The sequence below is a fragment of the Chiloscyllium plagiosum genome, unplaced genomic scaffold (genome assembly GCF_037043375.1).
Source record: "Chiloscyllium plagiosum isolate Xiang-an unplaced genomic scaffold, Cpla_swu_hap1 HiC_scaffold_27, whole genome shotgun sequence".
Taxonomy (NCBI): Eukaryota; Metazoa; Chordata; class Chondrichthyes; order Orectolobiformes; family Hemiscylliidae; genus Chiloscyllium; species Chiloscyllium plagiosum.
The window spans coordinates 24,982,777-25,007,643 of NW_028270165.1; the positions used below are offsets into that span (position 1 = coordinate 24,982,777).

The 24,867-nt window shown below is 42.6% G+C and overlaps 1 protein-coding gene across 1 annotated transcript; it reads right to left on the reverse strand.

Moving 5' to 3' along the window:
* Positions 1–2,678: 2,678 nt before the first annotated feature.
* On the reverse strand, positions 2,679–15,452 carry LOC148143461 (putative G protein-coupled receptor 139). The gene is made up of 2 exons (XM_087975199.1): positions 15,272–15,452; positions 2,679–3,586 (listed from the first exon to the last, which is right to left on the reverse strand). The coding sequence occupies exons 1-2, from the start codon at positions 15,450–15,452 to the stop codon at positions 2,679–2,681; spliced, it is 1,089 nt and encodes a 362-aa protein (XP_087831325.1).
* Between the last annotated feature and the right edge of the window lie 9,415 nt (positions 15,453–24,867).

Sequence of the window (24,867 nt, forward strand, 5' to 3'; positions counted from 1 at the left end):
TGATGTCTTACCATCCGAACTTAATTCGGTGAGGAAGTGACAAAGGTCATTCATTAGGGAAGGGCTGTAGAAGTCATATCTATGGACTTCAATACGGCGTTTGATAAGATTCCCAGTGATAGGTTGATGGAGAAGGTGAATTCGCATGGGGACCAGGGCGTTCTAGCTAGATGTATAGAGAAGTGGCTGGGCATCAGGAGACAGAGAGTAGTAGTGGTAACGTGTTTCTGAAAATGGAGACCTGTGACCAAATGTGTCCCACAATAATCCATGTTGAGACCACTGTTGTTGTGGTTCGCCGAGCTCGGCAAACAGAACCACAACAACGAGCACCCGAGCTACAAATCTTCACCCAAACTTTAGACCACTGTTGTTTGTGATATACATAAATGACAAGGATGACGGTATATGGGGTCTGATAGCAAGTTTGCAGATGAAACTAAGATTGTTGGAGTAGCAGACAGTGAAAGAGACTGTCACCGAGTCACAGCAGAAAGTAGATAGATTGGAGAGTTGGAGAAAGAAATGGAAGATGGAGTTCAATCTGGCAAATGCAAGGTGATGCATTTTGGAAGATCCATTTATTGCGAGCTGTAAAGTAAATGGAAAGGTCCTGGGGAATTTTGAGGAACAGAGATCTGTGTGTTCAGGTTCATTGTTACCTTGTTACACTGTCCTTCATCGGACTGGCTACTGACTCCAAGAGTTAGCAGGTCATGTTACAGTTGTATAAGATTTTGGTTCGGCCATGTTTGGAATACTACTACAGTTCTGGTCACCACAATATCAAATTTGTTCTTTAAAATGCCCAGGCTTTCTTTCCCACAGAGAAAATGCTCCTGCCTGGCCAGTCGTTTTTGAGTAGAATTTCATGCTCCTAAATCCGGTGTCGAGCAATTTTTAACTTTGCCCATCCCTGTCCAACACTGGTACCTCCACTTAATGGTGAAATGCATGGCAGATGCATTATAATGTGGGTACATTTGTGCATGCCCATTTTGCAACACAAATAGTACAGCATAATATGGACGAATTGCCTCCCTCCACACTGTGTGGATTTTATGATTCTGTTGTTCCTTCACTTGCTTTCACTATCGAGTTGAGAATGTTCAAATAGACCTGAGCGTCCTCCGACACCAGTCACTGAAATTGCACCAAAAAACAAGGAAGGTTAACTATATTTTGGTCTTCACAGTGGGAGGATTCGAATACCGGAACAAGGGTGTCTTGATACAACTATACATGGAATTGGTGAAGCATCAACTGCAATGTTGTGTGCAATATATGTCTCTTTATCTCAGGAAGTATGTCCTTGCCAGAAGAGAGTGCAGCAAACATTTGCAAAATTGATTCCTGTGATGGCAGGCTTTTGAATGGGGAGAGGTAAAGTTGATTGGATTGCATTCACTAGGGAGTTTAGGAATATCATGGAGGTTCTCATAGAAACCGATAGAATTCTGCAGGAATGAAGAGGTTAGATGCAGAAAGAATATTCCTGAAGGTGGAATTTCCAGAATCAGTGCTCATAGTTTAAGGATAAATGTAAAAAAAAAATAGTTGTTAAGTAGTAGGAATTTTTCACCACGGCATTGTGAGCTTTTGGAATTCACTGCAAAAATCCAGGATCATTCCGACCAAAGTCCCTATCCGGCCCCACTGACGAATAGGACATTCCATTGTCCATGAATTTTACTGGAGGGTGTGAGGTACATGGCTCAGAGTCAATAAGCGTATCAGGTATAATGCAAGACTCCTTCCTTCCAGCACAGGAGTCTGGTTCCTGAAGAAATATAATTGAGATGGCAGAGCGAGATTCCCAACGTGTAGGGATATGGGGAATGTGTCTGTATGATTAATGAGAGATAGAGGAAATCTGTGTCGGGAAAGAGAGAGTGATGACCAGGGAGAAAGAGGAAATTAGAGAAACGGGAAACTAGAACGGAGAGGTCGGGATTAAAGAGGAGAGAAAGATAGATAAAAGTGGAAGGGCGTGGATAAGGATTGGGGAGAGCGCGACAGGGATGGGTGAATATAGAATGAGAGAAAAATAATGGTGAAAAAGAATAGGAAAGACGAAGAGAGAATGAAAGGTTCAGAAGAGGAATTGTTGGTGAAAGAAAGTGTGGCACACATACAGTCAGTGCAAGAGGAAAGTCGACAGGAGGGAATAGATGTGAAAGAAAATTATGGAGGTCGGAAGTGTCACAGGAGGATGTGAAAATGGGAGTGAGATGGGAGTGAGAGAGAGAGAGAGACAGGGAAGTTCAAGCGTGGGAGTGAAAACAAGTGGGAGGGAGGTATGAGTTAAGCGCTTAAGGTTTCTATCAGCAGAGGTAAAAGCAAGGACAGACTGACATAAAACCAACTTCTATCCTCGGTTGTGGTCCCCCCGCCTTCCTTGAGGACGAGACCCTGGGGCCGAGTTTGTTTCTCTCCGGGTGAGCTTCTTAATCACAAAAACAAACAAATTATTGTAGATCTGCTGTTTGACACTTTTTAATGAACGTTTTCAGTGTATACAAACTGAATTCCCAGACATAGTAAGTAAATGGTGCCTTTTCTTACTGATCTCTGATGCGAGAAACATTGAAATGCGCCTCTGCAACCTGTGTGACAAGATTGGAAAAGAGACGCTGAAACAAAAATCAGTCAAATTGAGAGAATCCTGGGCGAATTCATCAAGGAATGAATTTGATTGATTGATGAATTTGGGTAAAGGGATATTTCAGCACATTCTTCAGATGCTGCCGGAACTTAGTTTGGGTCACCGCATAAATCACAGTGTTTGTGCAGCAACTAAGGAGCTGCAACATGAAGCCCAAATCCATCACAAAGATAGGTAGAAAAACAGACTCGTTTCCAATCCACGACATTCGTTGCCATATCGAATAAATCAATAACGTTATCCATAACATGATGAAATTACCTGAGATAAGAAATAGTAAAATGATGGATTTTTTTCGATTTTGCAATTCGGTGTCACACTGAACATTCTTATTGGCGTGAGCCTGGAGTCTCCTGCGGGCTCTGCTGGTCAATAAAACGTGTCTAACGGTGAAGACATTGAGCACCAGAATCAGGAGAGATGGGAGAGTTGGGGTTATAATGTAGTGAAGGAACTCGATTGTAACCCAGACCCGAGACTTGTACACGTCGTTTGGTACGGAACAAAACCAAGGGAAGTTCCTCATCCAATAAAAACCAGTGAGCATAAAATACCAGAAAATGTTCTTTAAAGAGCTTACCACAGTCACTGATCCTAAAACCACATTCGCCGTTTTCTCACGACAATATTTATCTTTTAGTTTCTGGCAACAAATTGCCACAAATCGATCAAATGTGAAAGTGACGGTGTACCATACAGAACAGTCAGTGGCCGCATAAAGTAGGACGGCATGGATATTACACACGGGGATGGACGTCATGAAATAAAACTGTTCCTCATAAACAATCGGAATGTGTCTCAATATCAGGTCGATGAAAATGATTAGTAGATCCACAACTGCCATGGCCATTAGGTAACGACTGACACATGGAGACAATCCGCAATTTTTATAAAACAGGATGAAGATGGTTACGACGTTAACTGTGCAAAGGACAGACAAAGTATACATCTGTTACAAAATAAAGTTACCAGTTTGTTTGAAGACCAATTAAAATTTTCGAATGTGTCACTATTTTCAGAGATGTATTGATAAATTTTGGATTTGTAAAAACAAATGTGAAGATCTGCATTGTACGAAAAACGGAGATATTAAAGACAACAGGCAACCACTCCCCAAACACACAGGTCTGCACCCATATGAACAGGCTATTTCGAGACAATGGCATGCACTTGATATTCCAGAGCAAATGCAGGTCACTTCTTTATAGTTCCAGTACGGAGGTTGAAAATGTTGCCGTCCTTAAGGATTCTCTCCCAGTTTCTTAAAGAAAAACGGAAGTTAGAAATACATGATCTGTACTTTAAATTGTGGTTGATTCACTGCAGTGAAAAATTCAAAGGTTATGAAATGTTTTGGAGACTTTTACTTACGGAATGTTATCAAAACATAGGAATCTACTGGGCAAGAAAATTCATTTCGACCTATCGAATTTAAACCTGTACAAAGCAATTACCCCGTTCCAAAACGCATCAATGATAAGGTAAATGCCGATAACGCTATATGTCACCGATGAGGATGTTTGGAGTTGGTTTGTTGCAATTTCAGTAGCATATTAATAAGATGCATCAGTAGACCATGCAGCCCGTCGAAACGTCTCCACCATTGATATATTTATTTCTGATTTGTTTGTGTCCTGTGATCTGCACACTCACCCAAACACGATAACGCCTGAGTTTGCTGATGTGCCTGGATCTATCCCTCTACGTTATACAAGAAGGATTCCAAAGAAATATCTGCGTACTATACACCAATAAGCTTGCCATCTGTGGTCGGCCCGTTACTTGGGAAGTTTATGAAAGATACGGTGTACTTGCACTTTGAAAGACAGAGTTTGAACAAGAGCAGTCACCGTGGCTTTGTGCACAGGTGAATATGCCTCATAACTTTGTTCGAGTTCTTCGATGAAGTGACCACAAAGAATGAGAGGGCAGGGCGGTATGTGTAGTCTATATGGATTTCAGCATAGCCTTTGGTGAGGTTCTAAGTGGTAGGCTGCTCTGGAAAGTCAGGTTGCATGGAGTCCAGGGGAGCTGGCAAATTAAATACACCATTGATTCGATGATAGAAAGCAGAGGGTAATCGTGGAAGGATATTAGTCGGATTGGCAGATTGAGACGAGCGAAAGGCCTTGGAGGTCGGTATTGGACCCATTGCTATGTGTCATCTATATCAATGATGCGCATGAGAATGTCCAAGGCATAATTAGTAAGTTTTCAGGCTGACACTAAAACAGTTGTTCTTGTGGACAGTGAAGATGGTTATCAGAAATTATAGCAGGACCTTGAATAGCTGGGGAAGTCGGCCAAGAAATTGCAACTTGAGATTCATATAGATAAGTGAGTGGTGTGGTATTTTGGAAATTCAATTTCAGAGCGAAGTTTCATGGTGAATAGTAGTGCGTAAAGGAGTGTAGTGGAACAGAGGAACCTTGGAGCTCAGGTGCATGGTTCTCTGAAAGTGGAGACAGGGCAGTGAAGAAGGCTTTGGGCATACTGGCATTCATCGATCGAGGCACTGAGTATAGAAGTTGGGAAGTTACGTTGAAGTTGAACAGGACTTTGCTGAGACTGCACTTGAAGTATTTGCTCGGTTATTGTCAGCTTGCTATCGGAGGCTTGTTATTAAACTGGAAGGAATGCAGAAGAAATTTACAAGGATTTTGCCATGACCAAATGGTCTGCGTTAATGGGCGAGATTGGACCAACTCGGACTTTTTTTTTCTTTAGAGCTTTGAAAACTGAGGGTGGATTTCATAGTTGTGTATATCACCATAGATGGTATCGGTGAGGAGTACGCACTCAGTGCTTTTTTTTTTCCCAGGGGTGTAGAATTGAGGACTAGAGAGCACCAATTTAAGTTTAGAGAGGAAAGAATCAAAGGAAACCTGACGGGTGACGTTTTTACACAGCGGGTGGTACACAGGTGAAATGCTTTCTGCAAACGGACGTTGTTGAAGCAATTACATTAATAACATTTAAAAGGCATTGAGAAAATGCATGTAGAGGAAAGGTTTCGAAAGATGTCATTCAAGAGCAGGGAAATAGTGCGAGCTTGGATGAATATTTTGGTCGTCATGGACCAGTCTGGGCGAACAGCCTGTCTCTGCACGGGAAATTGCACTCACACACAGTTTATTGGCATGACAGACTCTGCTGGTGAGTGGGTTCTGCCAGGGTCCAAATGATCGATTGTGATTGGGGACTCTCCGCTCAAGGGCTGTGTTAGTTGTTTCTGCAGATGCAAGCGAGAGGCAAGGCTAATGTGCTGCTGCCTCCCTGGTACTGGGATCCAAGGATATCTTTGAGAACTGCAACAAGTTCTTAAAGGGGAGAATGAAGAGCCAGAGGTCATTATGCAAATGAGGCAACGACAGAGGTCGAAATTTGATGAAGCAGTACAGAAGAATATAGGAAATTAGACAGGTGATTAAAATGCAGGACGCCAAGGGTAGTACTTTGTGGATTACTCCCAGTGCCACGTAATAGTGAGCGTAGGAAAAAAAACCGGACCAGAAGAATGCGTGGCTGAGGAGCTGGTGCAGGAAATAGGGCTTCAACTTTGTTAATCATGAGCCCTCGGATGCAAAGTATTATAGACAAGACCAGACATACTCAAATATTCTAAGAAGGCAGTCTCGACCCTAACGTTTTTGCAATTTACTGGGAAGTGTAAAGGCCTATGTTTAGATGTGGTTCGACTAGTCAGACTACTCGACGTTAATTGAAACACAATTTGTCTAAACGCTATATTTAAAAACGACAAAGGAAAGAAGAACTTTGAATAACATGACTATATTGAAATAACTGTTGAATAATAGACACTGTAGTTATTACTAAGGAATTGTTCCAATGTAGTAACAATCCAGAAGCACATTCTGTCAAAACGAAATTCAGAAAACAGATTCCGTCTCGCATGCAATTCAACAGCCTAAAGCAAAAACAAAACTTAGCTTTTGACGATACTCGTGAGAATGAACGTCGCTTCCACATATTCAAGCCCAACAACAGTAACTGAGTAAGGCAAATCTGAAAAGGCAATCCTGGTCAGTGAGAGTGGGCCACAACCCTCCAGTTTCTTTTAGTTTACGAAATTTAAAATTACAAAGGACTCACAAGCTGGTAACTTTGGCACAGACCGTCTGCATTTTTCGTTCATTCTCTATTCTGAATGAACCTAGTGCAATACACAACTTTAAAAGCCACAGCGTCATCACAGAAAAGGCCTGTTAAGTGTATTGCAGACTTTTTTCTTGTATAATATGTAGATGCATATTCCCGAGAAGGAGCAAAACTAGACATTTTCTTGGGAAATTAGACAGAGCAAATGATTGAGGTTTGGCAGGAGAAGGACGTGTAATCGTAATTCAATTTGTTTTTCATTTGTTATGGGAAAAGACAGGCCTGATTTAAAAGTTAGCTTTCTATATTACAGTGAGGCCAATTATGATCGCATTAGGCAGAAACTTTCAAAGTTGATTTGGGAAGATTGTCGCAGGTGAAGGTCTGTCTGTCATGTAAGAGACTTTCAAAAGTAAGATCGTAGGAGTATGTTCCTGTTAGTGTGAAGTATGACGATGGAACGTGCAGGGAACACAGAATGACAAGAGATATTCAGGCTGTGGTCGAAAAGATGAAGGAGGCTCACGTCAGGTGTAGACATTTGTGATCACGTTTAACTATGGAGCAGTAATGGGGCTTAAGACTATACTTAAGAGGGAAATCGCGAGGACCACGTGATAGCTTTATCAAATAAGGTTAAATACAATCGATAGATATGCTTCAAGTAAATTAATTTCAAATGAATATCTGACGAGAGAATAGGGCCGTCAAAGACCAGCAAGGTTGTCTATTTATGTGACGACATCTACTGGTTGAGATGTTCAAAAGATACTTAGTGTTAGAATTTATTGTGGAGAAAGAAATGGAAGATAAGGCAATGTGTTGGTGGGGGGCGGAGGTAGGAAATAATGATATATTGAAAAGTTCCACATTAGAGAAGGAAGGGTGCTGGTGTTATCAAAGCGCATTAAAGTAGATAAATAAGAAGGTGAAAGATATCTGTATAGACATTACCAAGACGTTTGACATGATTCCTCATGGCAGACTGACGTGAAAGATGAAGCCATACGAGATCCGGAGTGACCTGGTAAGATGGATACACAATTGGATTAGTCACAGAAACTAGAGTAACAGTGGAAGGGTGTTTTCAAGTTTGCATATCTGCGACTACTGTTGTTGAATGAAATGTATGTGAATAATTTGGAGTAGAATGTTAGGCCCCTGATTAGCAAGCTTGCGGATGGCACAAAGATTGGGGGAGCTGTGGATAGTGATTAGCATTGCCAGGTGATACAGTAGGGTAGAGACAGTCTGGAGACTTGATTGGACAATTGGCAGATGGAGAACAATCTGAATAAATGGGAGTTAATGCAATTTAATGCAGGTTTAATGCAGGAATTAGGTGTTCAGTAAATGTCAGTACCATTAGTATCATTAACACTCAGAGCGTTTGAGGCAAACGGGTGTACAGATTTTCGGAGTGGAAGTCCAAGTGGGAATGGTGAACAAGTCGGAGTATTTCATGCTTGCCTTTATGGATCAAGGCACAGTATGAACATTGGAAACTCATGTTGCAGCTGCATAGAACTTTAATACGGCCGTATTTGGAATATTGTGTACTGTTCTAATCGGCACAGAATTGCTGTCCAGTGTGGAGCCGATTACCTATGAAGCGAGCTTGGATACCTTGTTTACTCACTTGAACGTCAGAAGCTGGTGGTGGTGGAGGAGGGGGTGTGGGGGGGGGTGGTGTGGGGGTGTGGGGGAGGGGTGTAAGGGGTGCCTGATTGAAAAAAATACAAAATTTTGAGAGTATTGCACAGAATGAATCGTCAGAACTTATTTTCAGTATAGAAATATCAATTAGTAGGGGATCTAGGTTTAAGTTAAATGGGGATAAGTATAAAAGAGATCTGAAAGGCAGTGATTTTGCACACTCGTTGGCAAATGCCTAGAATGCGCTGCAAAAGGAAAAAGTAGAGGCAGATACGACAGCAACGTTGAAGAGGCATCTTTAGAGAAAAATGTAGAGGTAGGGAATAGAGAGGTATGGAGAGCTTAGAGGCAAGAGTTTTGTTAGTTTAGAAAAGTCATCATAACTCAATGGAGCCTCAGTGTGTCATAGGGCCGCCCTACTGATGTAGTGTTCTTTTATCACCTATCTCTGTCAGTACGTTCAAATTATCGATCGTTCTAAGAATGCAACACGACTTCTAATCGAGAGCCTTTCACTCAGCTTTGTAATCTATTATTCCTATTCACATTGTAACATTTCTTTGACTTGTCAAGAAAGAGACCAAAAGTCCCTCTAGGCAGATGCAGCACGGATTCATGAAAGGCAGGTCATGTTTAACTAATTTACTGGAATTCAATGAAGACATTACCAGCGCGATCGACTACTGGGACCAAGTAGATGTGGTGTATCTAGATTTCCAGAAGGTGCCGTGCAGAGGTCAACTGCATAAAGTAAAGGAGGTGTCGTTGAGGCAAAGCATTAGCATGTAGAGATAGCATAAATTGTATATACAAATGCGTGCTTTTTTCTGCCTGGCGATCAGTGATTACTGGTGTGCCTCATGGATCAGTGTTGAGAACTCAATTGTTTGGAATGTATAAGGATGATTTGGAGATAGGCAGCATGTGTAATGTGTCAATGTTTGCGAATGTCTCTAACATAGGTGTTAAAGCAAAGTGTGCAGAGGAAAATTTGCAGAGGGATGTAAATTGATCAAATGAGTGTGCAGAGGTCTGTCAGATGGATTACAAGTTTCATAAATGTGAAGTCATTCATTTTGTTAGGAATAGCAGTAAAATGATTATTATTGAAGCATAAAATCGCAGCAAGCTGCTGTACAGAGGACCCTCGGTGTGCTTGTGCATGAATCACAGAAGATTGGTTTGCATATGCAACAGGTAATTAACAAAATAAATAAAATTTTGTCGTTCATTGCTGGAAGGAGTGAGTAAGAGAACAGTGAGGTTATGTTAAGTCTGCGTAGTGTGCTGCCGAAGCCACACCTGTAGGACTGCGTGCAGCTGTTGTCTCCACACTTGAGAAAAGATGTACTGGCACTGGTTTGGGTGCAGTGGAGATCATTGGGTTACCTCCGGAGTGGGGACAATGGCTTATTAGGAAACATTGTGTAGACAGGCTGTATAGTCATTGGAATTTAGGATTATGAGTCGGGGGCATCATATGGAAACACGTAAAATTATTAAGGGAATAGATAAGATAGAAGAAAGAAGGTTTTTTTTCCTCCGGCAGGTGAAACTAGAACCAAAGTGCAGATTTTGAACTCAATCAAGGAGAAGCTTCTTCAGCCAAAGAATTGTGCATCTGTGGAATTCCGTGCCCAAAGAGTTAGTTGAGGATTCCTCAATGCATATTTTTATGGCTAAGATATATTTTTTTTGAACAGTCAAGGAATTCGGGGTCATGGTGAAGGCGATAGTAAGTGAAGCTGAGGGCATGGAAAATCAGCAATGATCTAATTGAATTGTACAATGGGCTGGAAGGGCCAGATGGTCTCCTCCTGCTGCTGGTTCCTACGTTTCTGTGTTCTTACACCGTCACACTCACAAACGCATACCAGAAGACAATGCTTCAGTAACCACCATCAACATCTCTGGATATATCCTGACCCTCCAGCAGGACAGGCCAATCCGAGGTTTCAGCACAATGGTGCACATTAGGGAAAACGATTTCCCCAACTTTCAAAGTTGACTCCAGAGCTCAAGAAATCTCATGGCCACTGGTCAAATTTGGTCATGGAAAAATCAGGCTGAGAGACATCTACTGTCCTCCTCACGACCAATCAGTCATATCTAACTACTCCCTAAGATTGAAAAGGACACAGAATGCAATCTGGACGAGGTACTTCAAAGTCTATCACCAACAGTGTCTTGAAAATGCCACTGAAAATGAACAGACCAAGAACGAGAACACAAAGCAGGTAGACTGAAAAGTTATGACTGAACCTACGAAAGGAAAAATCCTCGTCAATCTGTTTGTCTCAGGTGTATCTTTTCATAACACAATATGTAGGAGTGCCCATCACACACTCCAGGTGGAGTTGCAATCTCACCCTCATATTGAACACGTCCATCATCGTGTTTCGTTGTCCTAATTACTGCAACTTGGAATAGCCTTCGAACAGATCTAGGAACTTCAAACACGATTTAAATGACGCACAATCATCAATTGGCAGCAGCAGAACTCTCGTCAATCAGAATTTGCAAACTCATGACAAGGCGTATTCCAACTCTAAATTTATCAACAAGACAGGGACCTAGTGCTGTCTGAATGTAAAGGGAAGTAGGTGCAACAGTCGTAGAATCAGTTATGTCTAACCATTAAGTATCAATTGGTGTTGCTAAGAATGCGAGTCCTTCAAAGCCAAATAGTGCAAGCAGCTTGCAGTTAACACAGTTATCACTCAAAGAAGAGACCAGGTCTGAAATCTAAAATCCTGTCGAATGCAGCTGTGAATGGTTGTATACAATTAGACCAATAGCAGGAGGACACGGCTCCATAACTATTTCCAGATTCAATGGTGAGCGAATACACCATATTATTCCACAGACAAGGTGAAAATATTTGCATCCGTTAGCAACAAGAAGTACTGAATTGATCAACCACAGTAGCCTCTCCTGAGGACCTCTTCACCAATGATGGCAGTCTTCAATTAATTTGAACCACGTTACGAAATGTCAGGAAAAAGCTGAAGCAACTGAATGTTGCAATGTCTGTAGGTCTTGACAACATTCCAACTAAAATACTGGAGGTGCGTGTTCCAGAAGTGGCCACGCCACGATCTAAGCTGTGCCAGTGCATGTTCAACAATTGCATCTAGCCTGTATATTGGGATATTACCTAGTTTCGTCCGCAGCATAAAAAAAGGAAAATCACACCTCAAGTTAAGTTGTATCCAACTGTTATCCTTAGGCCTTCAATAAAGTGATGGAAAGCAAGTGGACACTACTCTAACGTCCTCATAAATACGATCCTCGCTGAAACACATTATCTTGTAATGTTAGCTGCCTCCCTTGTTTTCATCATCCCGCTTTGTCCCCTGTCCCTGCTTTAGCAACACTGTTCTGAAGCACCAGGCAGGAGATTGCGATTCAACTACAGTCAGAACAGCCATGATCTTTCCAAATGGTAGGTCAGACGTGAGGGGACCGGAATCCATTGCTGCTCCTAAATTGTGCATTTGAACGGTTCTTGATTGTTACAGGAATAGGATGAGGCAAAGCAGCCTCTCAAACCTGTCACACAGGAACACAATGAGGTCATCCACCCTCGAGAGTCTCTTGTACAGGAACAGGAGGAGGGCATTCAAAACCTTACTTATGAACAGCAGGCGTTCATTCTGCACCGATGCTTGTTACATCGGAATAGGTGCAGTCAGTCATACTATCAATCTTTTATCTTTTAGTTTCTCAAATCGATTTAAATCAGCAGGAGAACATCGTTCAATGACGTTAGCAGAACACGCAAGGAAAGATGGGGGTAAATCTTCCCTTAGGGACTGTTAGCCGGGATCAGGAGAATGCCTGTCAGCCCCCACCAGTATGCATCAAAGAAACACGAATAGATTTAGCTTGTTGCAAACATCAGGATATGCGAATGAGCTGGAGGGCGTCAGATTTGTGTGGGTAGAATTGAGAAATCGCCAAGTAAATCAGAGCCTAATAGTGTGCAGTCTTCAGGAAGTGGGTAAGAAAAGAATGCAGGACGTAGAAAAAGTATGTAATAAATGAACCATTACAATAATCATGTGAAGTTCAATATGGATGTTGCCTATGAACAGCAGGTTCGTAGCAGATGTTAAGAACAAAATTCATAAAATTCTTAGGATTTTTTTAAAGAGCTTGTGGTAGAGCTCACGAGGGAAAATATAATACTGCAATACGTGAAGTGCGAAGAGAGTCATCATAAGGACACGAAAGGTGAAGGAACTTCTCGGGGGCAGTGAACACAGAATGATGGATTTCAAACTGCAATTTGAGAAGAATACTATTGAGTTGGGGTAATTGCAAATGCGTGACAGAGTTGTGGAAAGGGGGCTGGTCAGTGTCGATTGGAAGGAGAAGCTTGTAGGGAAGATGATAGGGCAGCAATGGCAGAAGGTTTGGGGGCTAATTCGCAAACGAAAACAGGAATTAATTCTAAGCAAGAAACACCAAATCAATGAGACAATGAGGTAGCCTTGGCTAAAAATAACAGATGGCAGGGACAGTATAAACTGACAAGGAAAAGATATAATGTGGTGAAGATGTGCGCAGAAACAAGAGGATTGGCAAGAAATTAAAAATCTCCAGACGATAAATAAAATTCCGACAAGTGTGGAAACGTTTCACACTTTAACACAAACAGTGGTGTCCACCTGGCTTTAGGAATGCCAGACGGGTCAAAGCTTTATCATTTTCCGTGACAATGAGAAAGTATATTCTAAAGCCGCAGTTTGTCAAAGGCAAGGTGATAGTAGGAGACTGGGAGAGTATGCTTCTGTCGAGAGAGGAAGGAAGTGTTTGGACTTCACCAATGTGCTCAGGCCTTGGAATTTGCCGCTTTGGGCAGTTGAAGTTTCCGAAACTATTAGTCAAATGGGGCAAGATGTCCTACACGCACCACATAGTTTGATGACTCTGTTTGAGACAATAAACTTAAGGGCAGTATCAGATAGCTCTAGAGCTAAATGGGAGACAATGTTACTACCTGGAGAAAATCATGTACAAGTAGCCAAGGATAGTTTAGTGGATCTAGCACACTGATGTTGAAGGAAGGAGGTGAACAGGAGTGTGAGAGAGAAGTTAAGGATGCAGAGAGTTGCAATATTCCTGATGAACCATTAGATGGAGACAATGTGGTGGAATTTGAATCAAAGAAATATTCTGAGGGTCCTGAAATGTTTGGACATGCGACATCTGGGAGATGCTCAACTCAGGTAGGAGAACACAAGTCGTTGAAAGAAGTTCAGGGAAAAGCAAAGCAGGAGTAACTAAGATTAGAGCTCACAAGAAAGTGGAAACCCCGCATTAACGGGCAGTGAGTATGAAGGTAAGGCAGCTAAGATGTTTAATTTAACCGTGCAGACATTTCAGGAATTGGCAGCAGTTGTGGTTACACAGGCAAGAGAGGAAAGTTTTAAGGTACTACAAGAACAAGCCCCAAAGGAAGAGAAAGTATTTGGAGAAGAACAGAGACTGAAAGGGCAATACAGAGTCTGGAAGATGCAGGATCAGACAGTGGCATCAATCTGTATAGGACAAACAGTAGAAAACAACGTACCACGGAGTGGGCGATATTGGGTGGGATAAAATATTATATCAGATGATTCGTTGCTGGGGGTATCCTGGAATATGGAGAAATCTGGCAACGTGTGTCAAGCATGTGGAGTCTGCGAACATTTTGAGCCAATGAATGCAATCAACATAAAATTGAGCCATCAGCTGAGACCCAGGGGTCCATGGGAACAATTACAGATGACTTTTACGGGACCACAGTCCAATTACAGGGAAAACAGAACTGCTATGTGGTAATAGACAGGTTTACTCGGTAAGTGGAAGCTTTCCCCTGCAGGGACTGCTCAGCAGGCACAGTTGCAAAAACACTGGAGGAAGACACTGGGATCGGGGTGACACATCCAGATCAGTTCTTAACAAGGCATATATTTTACATGGAAAGAAACTGAGTTTATATGTGACTTTATTTATTAAACAGAAATTCCATCTCCCATTCTACTTCCAAAGTTCACGTGTACAAGAACGAATGAAGTAGACATGGAAACCTACTCTGACAAAAATCCTGATAGACACAGAGCATGAATGGGTAAGAGTACAACGCCCTATTCTAATGAAACTGAGATCAAACACATCAAGGAGAATAGGGTTGACGCCTTTTGCGACCTGCAGTTGTCAGAGGATGTGTTAGTGGGAGGGCTGGCGATGTTCAATCGGCATAGATCGGTTTAAATAAGCTGTGAGATGGAAATGTGTTGCTGGAAAAGCGCAGCAGGTCAGGCAGCATCTAGGGAACAGGAGAATCGACGTTTCGGGCATTAGCCCTTCCTCATTCCTGAAGAAGGGCTAATGCCCGAAACGTCGATTCTTCTGTTCCCTAGATGCTGCCTGACCTGCTGCGCTTTTCCAGCAACACATTTCCATCTCTGATCTCCAGCATCTGCAGACCTCACTTTCTCCTTAAATAAGTTGTGAAAGAACAGTCAAAGCAACTCACGACCTCAAAGGAAAATTTGCAGACAGACAATCAGAGACTTGGACAGTGAGTGCCAAAACATCCAAAATGACATTCCGAACGCAGGATATCAGGTATTGAGCATGGTATTGGAATGCTTAGGATTACGACAAACGTGAATGAAAAGGTTCATTAATACAGTTCGATGTCGTTTGTAGAGTCAAAAAATCGATTCATAATCTCATCTGGAACAATAACAGCACCAAGTGGAGGAGAAAAAAAATAATAAGAGCAGTAATACAGTTAGACATATTTAAACGAGATAATAACTGAATAGCGTGACTTACCAGGAACACCAACAATAGCTAGGATGGGACAATAAAAATATTGAATTACATAAACTGCAAATTGGATCCGTGTCAATAGTGACAACTGGTCATAATATGTAGAAAGAACCCAAACATCCCAGGATAAACCTTTTCCTGTTATTGTAACATTCCTAGCGACCGTTCTCAGATTCAAATCCATTGTTTTATCATTGCAATCGATTCTTCTCAGATTCAGATCTCTCCCTCTCCCGTAGTGTCGGAGTTGATGATCCCAGCGATACTATGGGATAAGGTATTGGAAAGATTCAATTTATTACAGAAAATGTAAACACACCGTTGGGCCAAATAGGTTCCATGGAGACTAACATTAATCACAGTCACTGAACAAGTAGGCTCACTTAACTCTTTCCACAAAGCACTTTTTATATAACAATTAAAATGAAAATTCACTCGGACTGAAATTAATGAATAAAGGTTGCTACGTGAGGAAGTGGTGGAAATGCATAAGAGATGGACCATAATCTTTGCATCATTTTAATTTTTCCTCCCTTTATGTGGGACTTAAGGTAGCGTACTGCATGGTCCAAGCTTTTGTAAAGGAGACTTTGATAGAGCCTCGAGCTATAAACCAGCTTTGCAAAGTTGCTGGTGGGCAAATTTCCCGAGGACATAATTCAGTGCTGCAATATTCACTGCTCATTGATTTTGTATAATACTGCTGATACGATTAAGTGTTATGACATGTAATGCTTTGAGAGCTTGGAGACATCAATCAGCATTGCGACCATAACACAACAACGTGGGGAAGTCATTTCAATCCCATGTGCTTATTACTGAGGATAAGAGGGGGTCATTTAGACCACGCAAGCGTCTTACCTACTGAACAGGGGGAGAGCTGGACTTTTGGCACATTTTTACCAAGAGCATCACTGTTAAACAACGCGAAATGTTACTGCACCTGCACAGTATGCAAATAAGAGCACATCTCGAGGAGCATATGCTTTTTCTTGTTTCTGTACCTGAGAGGGCATGGTACTCCATTGAATGTAGTTTAGGCGCTGCTCATAATCCACGGTTTGCTATGTTATTTTATGTATCAACTTGATACTTAAGAAAAACAATCGATCACTCAGCCTCATGAGATGTTATTCTGGAACAAGCGGAGGCCATTCAGCTTATCGAGCTTGTTACAGAGGAACCAGAGGAGGTCATTCAGCCTCTCGAACTGGAAAGAAAGGAAGAGGAGGAGGTCATTCAACCACTTGAGTCTGTTAAACAGGAACAGGAAGATGTCATTCCACCTCTCCAGAATGTTACAGAGCAAAAGGAGTAGGCCATTCCATCTCTCGAGTCTGCTACGGAGGAATAAAAGGAGGCCAGTTAGCCCCTGATGTATGTTACGGATGAATAGCAGGAGATCATTCAGCCTGCTAAACCTCCCTTAGAGGAACACTGAGACATGAGTCAAGCAGGAAGTACTGCAAAGAGGAGGCTAGGGTTTTGTTCATTCTAACCCAACAATTTAACTAAAGTGAAACATTGCACAGACCGCACTGTCCAGCATGGGGACAAGCTAGAGCATTAATCTATAACATTATTCAAGACATCTGTATAGCATAGGGAGCTACACTATTCCATTGATCTGAAAATCTAATGGGTATTTTAATTGTCGCAACACTGTCAACTCCACCTATGCAGTGGCGGTGGGAGCCCAGCAGAGAGTGCAATTCCATCAATTAAAACCGCACAGAGACTGTTAGACCTACTCCAACACCCCAAGATACATACGCAGTGCGCAGAGAGCTTTAATCTGTCTCTGAGCACTTGTTATCTCTGTCGTCGAACAGTTTCATGAGTACAATATCGAATGAGCTTTACTGTCAGTTCAAATGGGGTGCTGTACTTGGCATCAAACCGAAGCTGTCTCAGTATTGCGAGTGCTGGATGGAACCGCATATAAGATATTTAATCTTCATCTGATCTCATGCTGTCCTGTCCTAAGAGTGTTTGCTGAGGACAGTGTAGAGAGAGATTTACTCCATACCCAATCTAACGCTGCATCTGCACTGTGCGTGCTTGCTGGATACAGTGTAGAGGGAGATTGACTCTGTGAGAAAGTGAGGAAAGTTGATAACTACTCTCCTGCTCCTTGGATGCTACTTGAACTGCTGTGCTTTTCCTGCGTCACAATTTTCAAGACATTGACGTTGATGTTGTAAATGTCCTTCAAGTTTGGATAGAAACAGCGTGGAGTGAGTGTTGTTTTCAATTCAAAAGATTTATTCAGCACCAAACCCTGTCCTCAAATCATTTAACCATTGTTGAAACGCTTTAGTTTACTTTGAAGGATTGGAGAGAGGTTTGGTCTATATTTTATGCCGTTCCTGTCCTGGCAACTTAGAGGCAAGGTAGTGGAGCCTCTAATTTGGGTTAAAGCTAATATAAGGAACTTTACTTTCATATGATAATATTATAAAGTAGTTTATTCTGTATCTAACCCTATGCTGTTCCTGTCATGGAACTGTTTGTTGGGGACAGTGTTCTGAAATGTTTACTCAGAATCAAGCCCATTCCAACATTGCATTGACAGTATTCGTATAAAGAGCGAGAGAGAGCTTTGTTTTGCAGGAACAAAGGGGTCTTTACGTTCTATGTAAAACCGTGGGCACGTGCCTGCAGCGATTGATCGCATAACTACAGTGATCTTTACTTCTCGTTGAGAAGAAGAAGTTTTGTGTTTGTCTAAAAAGAGTACAGGAAAGTGTACTCACTATTAACCACACACTGTACCTGTCCTTGAAGAATTTCGTGGCACTGAGTAAACGAGATTTGCTCTGATCTAACTCCAACTGTAGCTGCTCAGGAATATTAGTTATGAGCAGTTTAGGGAAAGTTTTAATTCGTCTTCAACCAATCCAGATTCTGCCCTGGAAGTTTTACAGTGGGCCGGTTTAGTAGAAACTTCGTTGTATCTATGTCGTATCATTCCTTTATCTGCCTGGGGCAACTTGCCAGAAACACCGTTGAACCATTGTTATCTTGGTTCTGTGAAGATTGAAGTGACACAGGGTAAGTAGAGATACTGGCATCAACTTATTCACAGAGATGAGAGAACGCCTCAAATTTGAATTATGTGAATAAATAATTGATACTCCTAGAAGAATACATAATACGTACTACTTTGGTTTAGAGACAGAGCACATGGTAGAGGTTAATGAACGTTTCAGAATGGTGGAAGGTACAGAGGTACAATCCTAACTTGGTGCATGTTATGATGCTACACGTGGGCGGCACGGTGGCATAGTGGTTAGCACTGCTGCCTCACAGCGGCAAAGACCCAGCTTCAATTCCCGCCTCAGGCGGCTGACGTGTGGAGTTTGCACGTTCTCCCCGTGTCGGCTTGGGTTTCCTCCCACAGTCCAAAGATGTGCAGGTCAGGTAAATTGGCCATACTAAATTGCCTGTAGTATTAGGTAAGGGGTAAATGCAGGGGTATGGGTGGGTTGCGCTTCGGCGGGGCAGTGTGGACTTGTTGGGCCGAAGGGCCTGTTTCCACACTGTAAGTAATCTAATCAATAAATATTTTCATCACGAATTTCAATTTGTAACTTTTTGGAGGGAAAACAAGGTCGGGGGACATGTAAAGAGAGCAAAATGAATTAAGTAATACCCCCAGGCATTAAGTAATACCCCCAAGCATCCCGTAAAGGTATGATGCTCCCAACGGATTCCTTCTGTTCTGCACATTCTGGTGTTTGCTGTTGAATTAACTGTTAGAAACGTTTTGACAATCGCAAAGTGTTCATCTACATAATCCCCTGGTTGAGGTATGGAATCGGTACTAAACTGAACTGGATGAGCAACGATTATTGCCATGTCTGGGGAAATGACACAAACTGGGCAGGTCTGCAGTGACATTAGAAATGCACAGGAGCCTTTTTCCAGCTGTGACCAGCAACTGCGAGACTGGTCAATTCTGGCATATCGAAGCAGGGGGAATTGGTCTGGCTGTGACGAACGGGAAAAACCTGTCTCGTGTCAGACGAGAGGTACACAATAGCATTAAAGGTGGATAATTAATAAGGCGCGCTTAAGGAAGTCGAAGGCGTGTACTATACCTTTAAGAGAGAATGAAAGCTGCTTTGCACCGAAAACGTGCAGGCACCTGTCACGTGACTGACTAGCAGTCTCAGAGTGTCTGAGAAAATTTAAAATATTCAACATCTGGCTATAAACTCGATATCTTAGGTGATTTGACCACAACTCAAATCTAACGAATCAGTTCAAATTATACCACAGGATATTAACACTCAACCGAGATTGCCTTTACTGCATTTGCCACATGGGAACAATCGTGGGATGCAAAAAAAGAGACATTTTGAAAGTTATCCAGAGAACATCTGTTCGTCATAGAGAACCTGCTATCGAGAGAGACTGCCATTTAAAGCACTCTCTACCAAAGGTCTCTTCTCATATGAAACTCTTTGCAGTAAAAGACAGAAGACACCCTCGGAGATTTTCATCCGAGAGAATGAGGACACCTGAGACGATAACCATGGTGCGCTTTTGAAATTAAGTTCATGTATTTTTAATTATTGAAACAGTATACTGTTACAGGTTTTAAGGCAGAAAATAAACATTAAAGAGGAAGGAGGAACCCTCCATTTTTATTTCAGCAGCAGGAAGAGCGGGAGCATCGATCAGGGGCTGATGGGGAGGTTAATTATTGCTTAATAACTTACCTCGTGAACAGACGGAGTGCACACTGAGCTGGACCGGACATGGAACTCCTGAATACGTGAAGTCGTATATATGGCTGGTTGCATAGCTGAAACATTACTTAAGTATTTGCTCCCACCCATCCTCCACCTCTAACCAAAAAAAAGTTCTGTCTGCCGGATTGTTAACGTAAATAGATTTTTGAAAAAATTCATTATGTTCTCTAGTGTCTTTGGGGATTTATAATATTGGGACTGGCGGTTAGGGCAGTTGAACTTTCCTCCTGCAAAAGGTGGGAGGATAGGGTTACCACTACTGTCCCTGCTGACTTCATCTGTGGGCAGTTCACCCAACTCCAGCTCCTCAAAAAATATTTGGGGAACTGGAGCAGGAGCTGGATGCACTTCAGATTATTCGGGATGTAGAGGGGTTTTTGAGATAAGTTACAGGGAGATGGTTACAAATCAGGTGCAGTGGGCGGCACGGTGGCACAGTGGTTAGCACTGCTGCCTCATAGCGCCAGAGACCCGGGTTCAATTCCCGCCTCAGGCGACTGACTGTGTGGAGTTTGCACATTCTCCCCGTGTCTGCGTGGGTTTCCTCCCACAGTCCAAAGATGTGCAGGTCAGGTGAATTGGCTATGCTAAATTGCCCGTAGTGTTAGGTAAAGGGGTAAATGTAGGGGAATGGGTGGGTTGCGCTTCGGCGGGGTGGTGTGGACTTGTTGGGCCGAAGGGCCTGTTTCCACACTGTAATGTAATGTAATCTATTCTAAAAAAGGCAGATGGTTTTCTCACAGGGAACAGAAATAGAAGTGGCAGGCAGTTTAGGGAACCCCTGCAGCCGCTCCCCTCAATAACAAGCATACCCTTTTGATACTGTTGTGGGGATGACTTACCGGGGTAAGCTATGGGTTACACATCTCTGGCACAGAATATGTCCTTGTTCCTCAGAAAGTAAGGGGAAAGTAAGGGGAAGATGAGCAGAGCATTAGTCATTGGGGACTCCATAATTCAGGGAATAGATAGGCGGTTCTGTCGAAATAAGAGAGACTCACGGTAGGAGTGCTGCCTCTCAGGTCCCAGGGTTCATGGTGTCTCGGACTTTGTTTTGGCATTCTTGAGGGGAGGGGTAGCACTCCCAAGTCGTGTTCAGAATAGTTTCTAACGACATAGGTCAGAGAAGGGATGGGCATTTGAGGTAGAAAATCAATGAACTCGACCTGAATGTTAGTTTTCTGTGATTAGTTACCGATCACACGTGCTAGCGAGACGAGGAAGAGAGAGAGAGAGAGAGAGGAGCTGAACACGTTGCTGCAGGGATAGTGCAGGAGGATGATTTCGAATACCTGGATAATTTATCCTCATTCTGCAATAGGTGAGTCTTCTGCGAACATTTAGTTTTGCACATGAACCAACGGGTAACAATAGCCTGCGGGGGATTGGAATTTGCTAATGTTTTCGGGAAGGTATAAACTAATTCAGCAGGGGCTTGGGAACCTAAGTTATAGTACCAGTCTCCATTAGGTGGAGAGTAATGAGGTCTGAAATGAGGTTTCAAAGCGAAAGGGTTCACTGTTAAGCAACACCAGGAGCATCTGGAATTAGATGGGTGAACTTGCAGCATTGGCTGGTACCAAGTTCTTTGAAGTTCGGCTATTCCAGAGACATGGACAGAGCAGGGACAGAAATGGTTGTTGCAGGTTCTGGGATTCAAATGCTTCAATAAGAACATCGCAAAAAGTAAAAGAGGGGTAGGTGTGGTATTGTACGTCACACACAGTATAAATGTGGCAGAATGACCGTTTGATGACTCGTCTCCTGAGATAGTATGGGCTGACGTTAGAAATAGGAAAGGAGACGTCACGTGTTGGGAGTTTTTCATAGTTCTCTGAGTAGTTCCAGAGGTGTAGCGGGAAGGATAGCAAACATAATTCTGAGGAGGAGCAAGAGTGACAGGGTAGTTGTTATGGGGTACGTTAACTTTCCAAATATTAACTGGAAGCTCTATATTTCGAATCCTTGACATATTTTTTTCGAATGTCTGCAGGACGTTTTTCTCACACAGTACGTAGACAAGCCACTGGGTAATGAAGCTGGCCAGGTGTTAGATTTGGAGGTAGCTGAGTACTTTTGGTGATAATGACCTTAACTTGGTTATGTTTATTTTAGCAATGGAAGGGATAGGTGAATAACGAAGGCAAGAGGTATTGCTGGCGGAAAGGCAATGATGATGCGATTAGTCAAGATTTACGATACAAACGATGGGAAGGAAACTGCAAGGGTTCCGCGCAATTGAAGTGTGGAGCTTGTTTATAGTACAACTACTGCGTGTCCTTGATAAGTATGTTCCCGTCAGGCAGGGAGGAAGTGGTCAAGCAAGGAACCGTGGTTTTCAAAAGAATTTGAATCTCTTGTCAAGAGGAGGAAGAAGACTTATGTTAGCATATGACGTGAAGGGTCAGTTAGAGCGCTTGAGATTTACAAGTCAGTGACAAAAGACCTGAAGAGCAAGCTAAGAAGGTCCGGGAGGGAACATGGAAAGTACGTCTGGGTACGTACAATTAGGGTAAACCATGAAGCTTTCCAGAGGTATATCAGGAATAAGGAATGTCCAGAAAAAGTTTAGGGCCAATCAAGGATAGTAATGGGAAGTTGTGCATGGAGTCTGAGAAGATGGGGAAAGTGATAAATGAATAATTTTCGTCAATATTCACACTGGAAAAAGGCAATGTTGTTGAAGAGAATATTGAAATACTGGCCAGTAGACGAGATAGGATTGAGGTTCACAAGTAGTAGGTGTGAGCAATTCTGGGACGAGTGAAATATATAAGTCCCCTGATTCGTATGGGATTTATCCTAGGATCTCTGGGAAACCAGGGGAGATTTCTTTGAGCCTTAAGCTTGATCTTTATGTTGTCATTGTCTACAGGAATAGTGCCAGAAGAAAGGAGGAGAGCAAATGTTGTCCCCCTGTTAATGATGGATTTAGAGGCAACCCTATTAATTATAGACCAGTAAGCCTTACTTTGGCTGTGAGTGAAGTGTTGGAAATTGTTATAAGAGATCGGAATTATAGTCATCAGGAGAGGAACAAGTTGATTAGGGATAGTCAATACGGTTTTGCCTCACTAAACATATTGAGTTCTTTCAGATGGTGAGCAAACAGGTGGATGAGGGAAAAAGCAGTTGATGTGGTGTATGTGGATTTCAGTACGGCGTTTGACAAAGTTCTCCACCGTAGGTTATTGCAGGTAGTCCTGGATGTAGCTTGGAGCATTTTCTAGATCTTTCCATAACCGTCATCCTCTGGATTTTTCTTTAACCGTCGTTCTCCTGTACATTCTATAACAGACAGTATTTTTCAATGAATGAGGAGGGCGTGCCAAGCAGGCTAAGATAAAAGGTAGGGAGGAGGGATTTGGGGGAGGGGTGTTGGGAATGCAATAGGTGGAAGGAGGTTAAGGTGAGGGTGATAGGCCGGAGTGGGAGTGGGGGCGGAGAGGTCGGGAAAAAGATTGCAGGTCAAGAAGGCAGTGCTGAGCCAGAGGGTTGGGACTGAGAAAAGGTGAGGGGAGGGGAAATGAGGAAGCTGGGGAAATCTGCATTCATTCCGTGTGGTTGGAGGGTTCCTAGGTGGATGCACATACACATCATTTACTGCATCCGTTGCACCCGATGTAGCCTCCTCTACACTGGGGAGATAGGCCGCCTACTTGCGAAACGTTTCAGAGAACACCTCTGGGACACCAGCACCAACCAACCCAACCGTCCCTTGGCTGAACACTTTAAATCCCTCTCCCACTCCGCCAAGGACATGCAGGTCCTTGGCCTCCTCCATCGCCAGATCTTGGCAACACGACGACTGGAGGAAGAGCGCCTCATCTTCCGCCAAGGAACCCTCCAAACCACAAGGGAGTCTCAGGGTGAAAGAGTTGGCTCAGTCCGTAAAAGGGATGAGCACGTTTTCCCAGCGCTTTCATTTTTTTCTTCACAGAGGATCGAACTTAAACGAGACCGAAAAACAGAAAATTCCAAACTCGGTTTGTCTTCAAGGAACTGGAATACAGTCCTTTAGTAAGGCAAAGTTTTCACCATCCGAAGCAGGAACTGAAAAACAGTGAACTATGGCTGTTCTAGAGTGATTGAGATTGTGGGATTTCTCTGGAAATCGTTTGGTCTTATGGGTGAGTGCCTGTGTATTTGGAATGGGAGTGTTTATCTGATTTATATCACACCTTAGTAATGGATTCAGTATCTCGCATTTTTGCGTCACAAAGTAATGACGACTTTCGTCCTGCTGTATAAAGATTATGGATTGCCTCCACGTTTCTGTCGTTACCTGGTGGCCATGGCAACGTTGGATATTTTGTTAGTTATTTTAAATCCGAGTTTGAGAAACCTTCTGATTGTTTTATGTCCTGTATTACATCCGCCTGTGTAAAGTCTATGCCGTCATGCTTTACGCAGGCAATGGCTTTTCTGGCTGCTTCATCGTCACTTCCACCTTTGATCGATTTGTGACCATTCTTTGCCAGAAGCTGAAAAAGAAATGTTGCAGTGAGAAAAAGGCAGCTATGGTTCTGTGAATAGTGACGAAGCTGACCTGGTTAAAGAACTCTTTCTGGTATTTTATGCTCACAATTCGATATCCCTGGTTTTGTCATGCAACAATAAAGGTCAAGTTATCACGTGCCTGGGCCGAACTCGCGTTCCTGCAATGTATTATAATCCCGATTCTCCCATTTCTCCTAATTCTGCTAATGAACACAACTGTGGGGACACTGTGACACAGTAATCAAAAACATCCATAATTCTACCTTTTTGTGATCTCGGCTAATTTCATCCTGCTTTGATCAACGTTACTGGTGCTTTCTGTATGTATTCGGATTTATA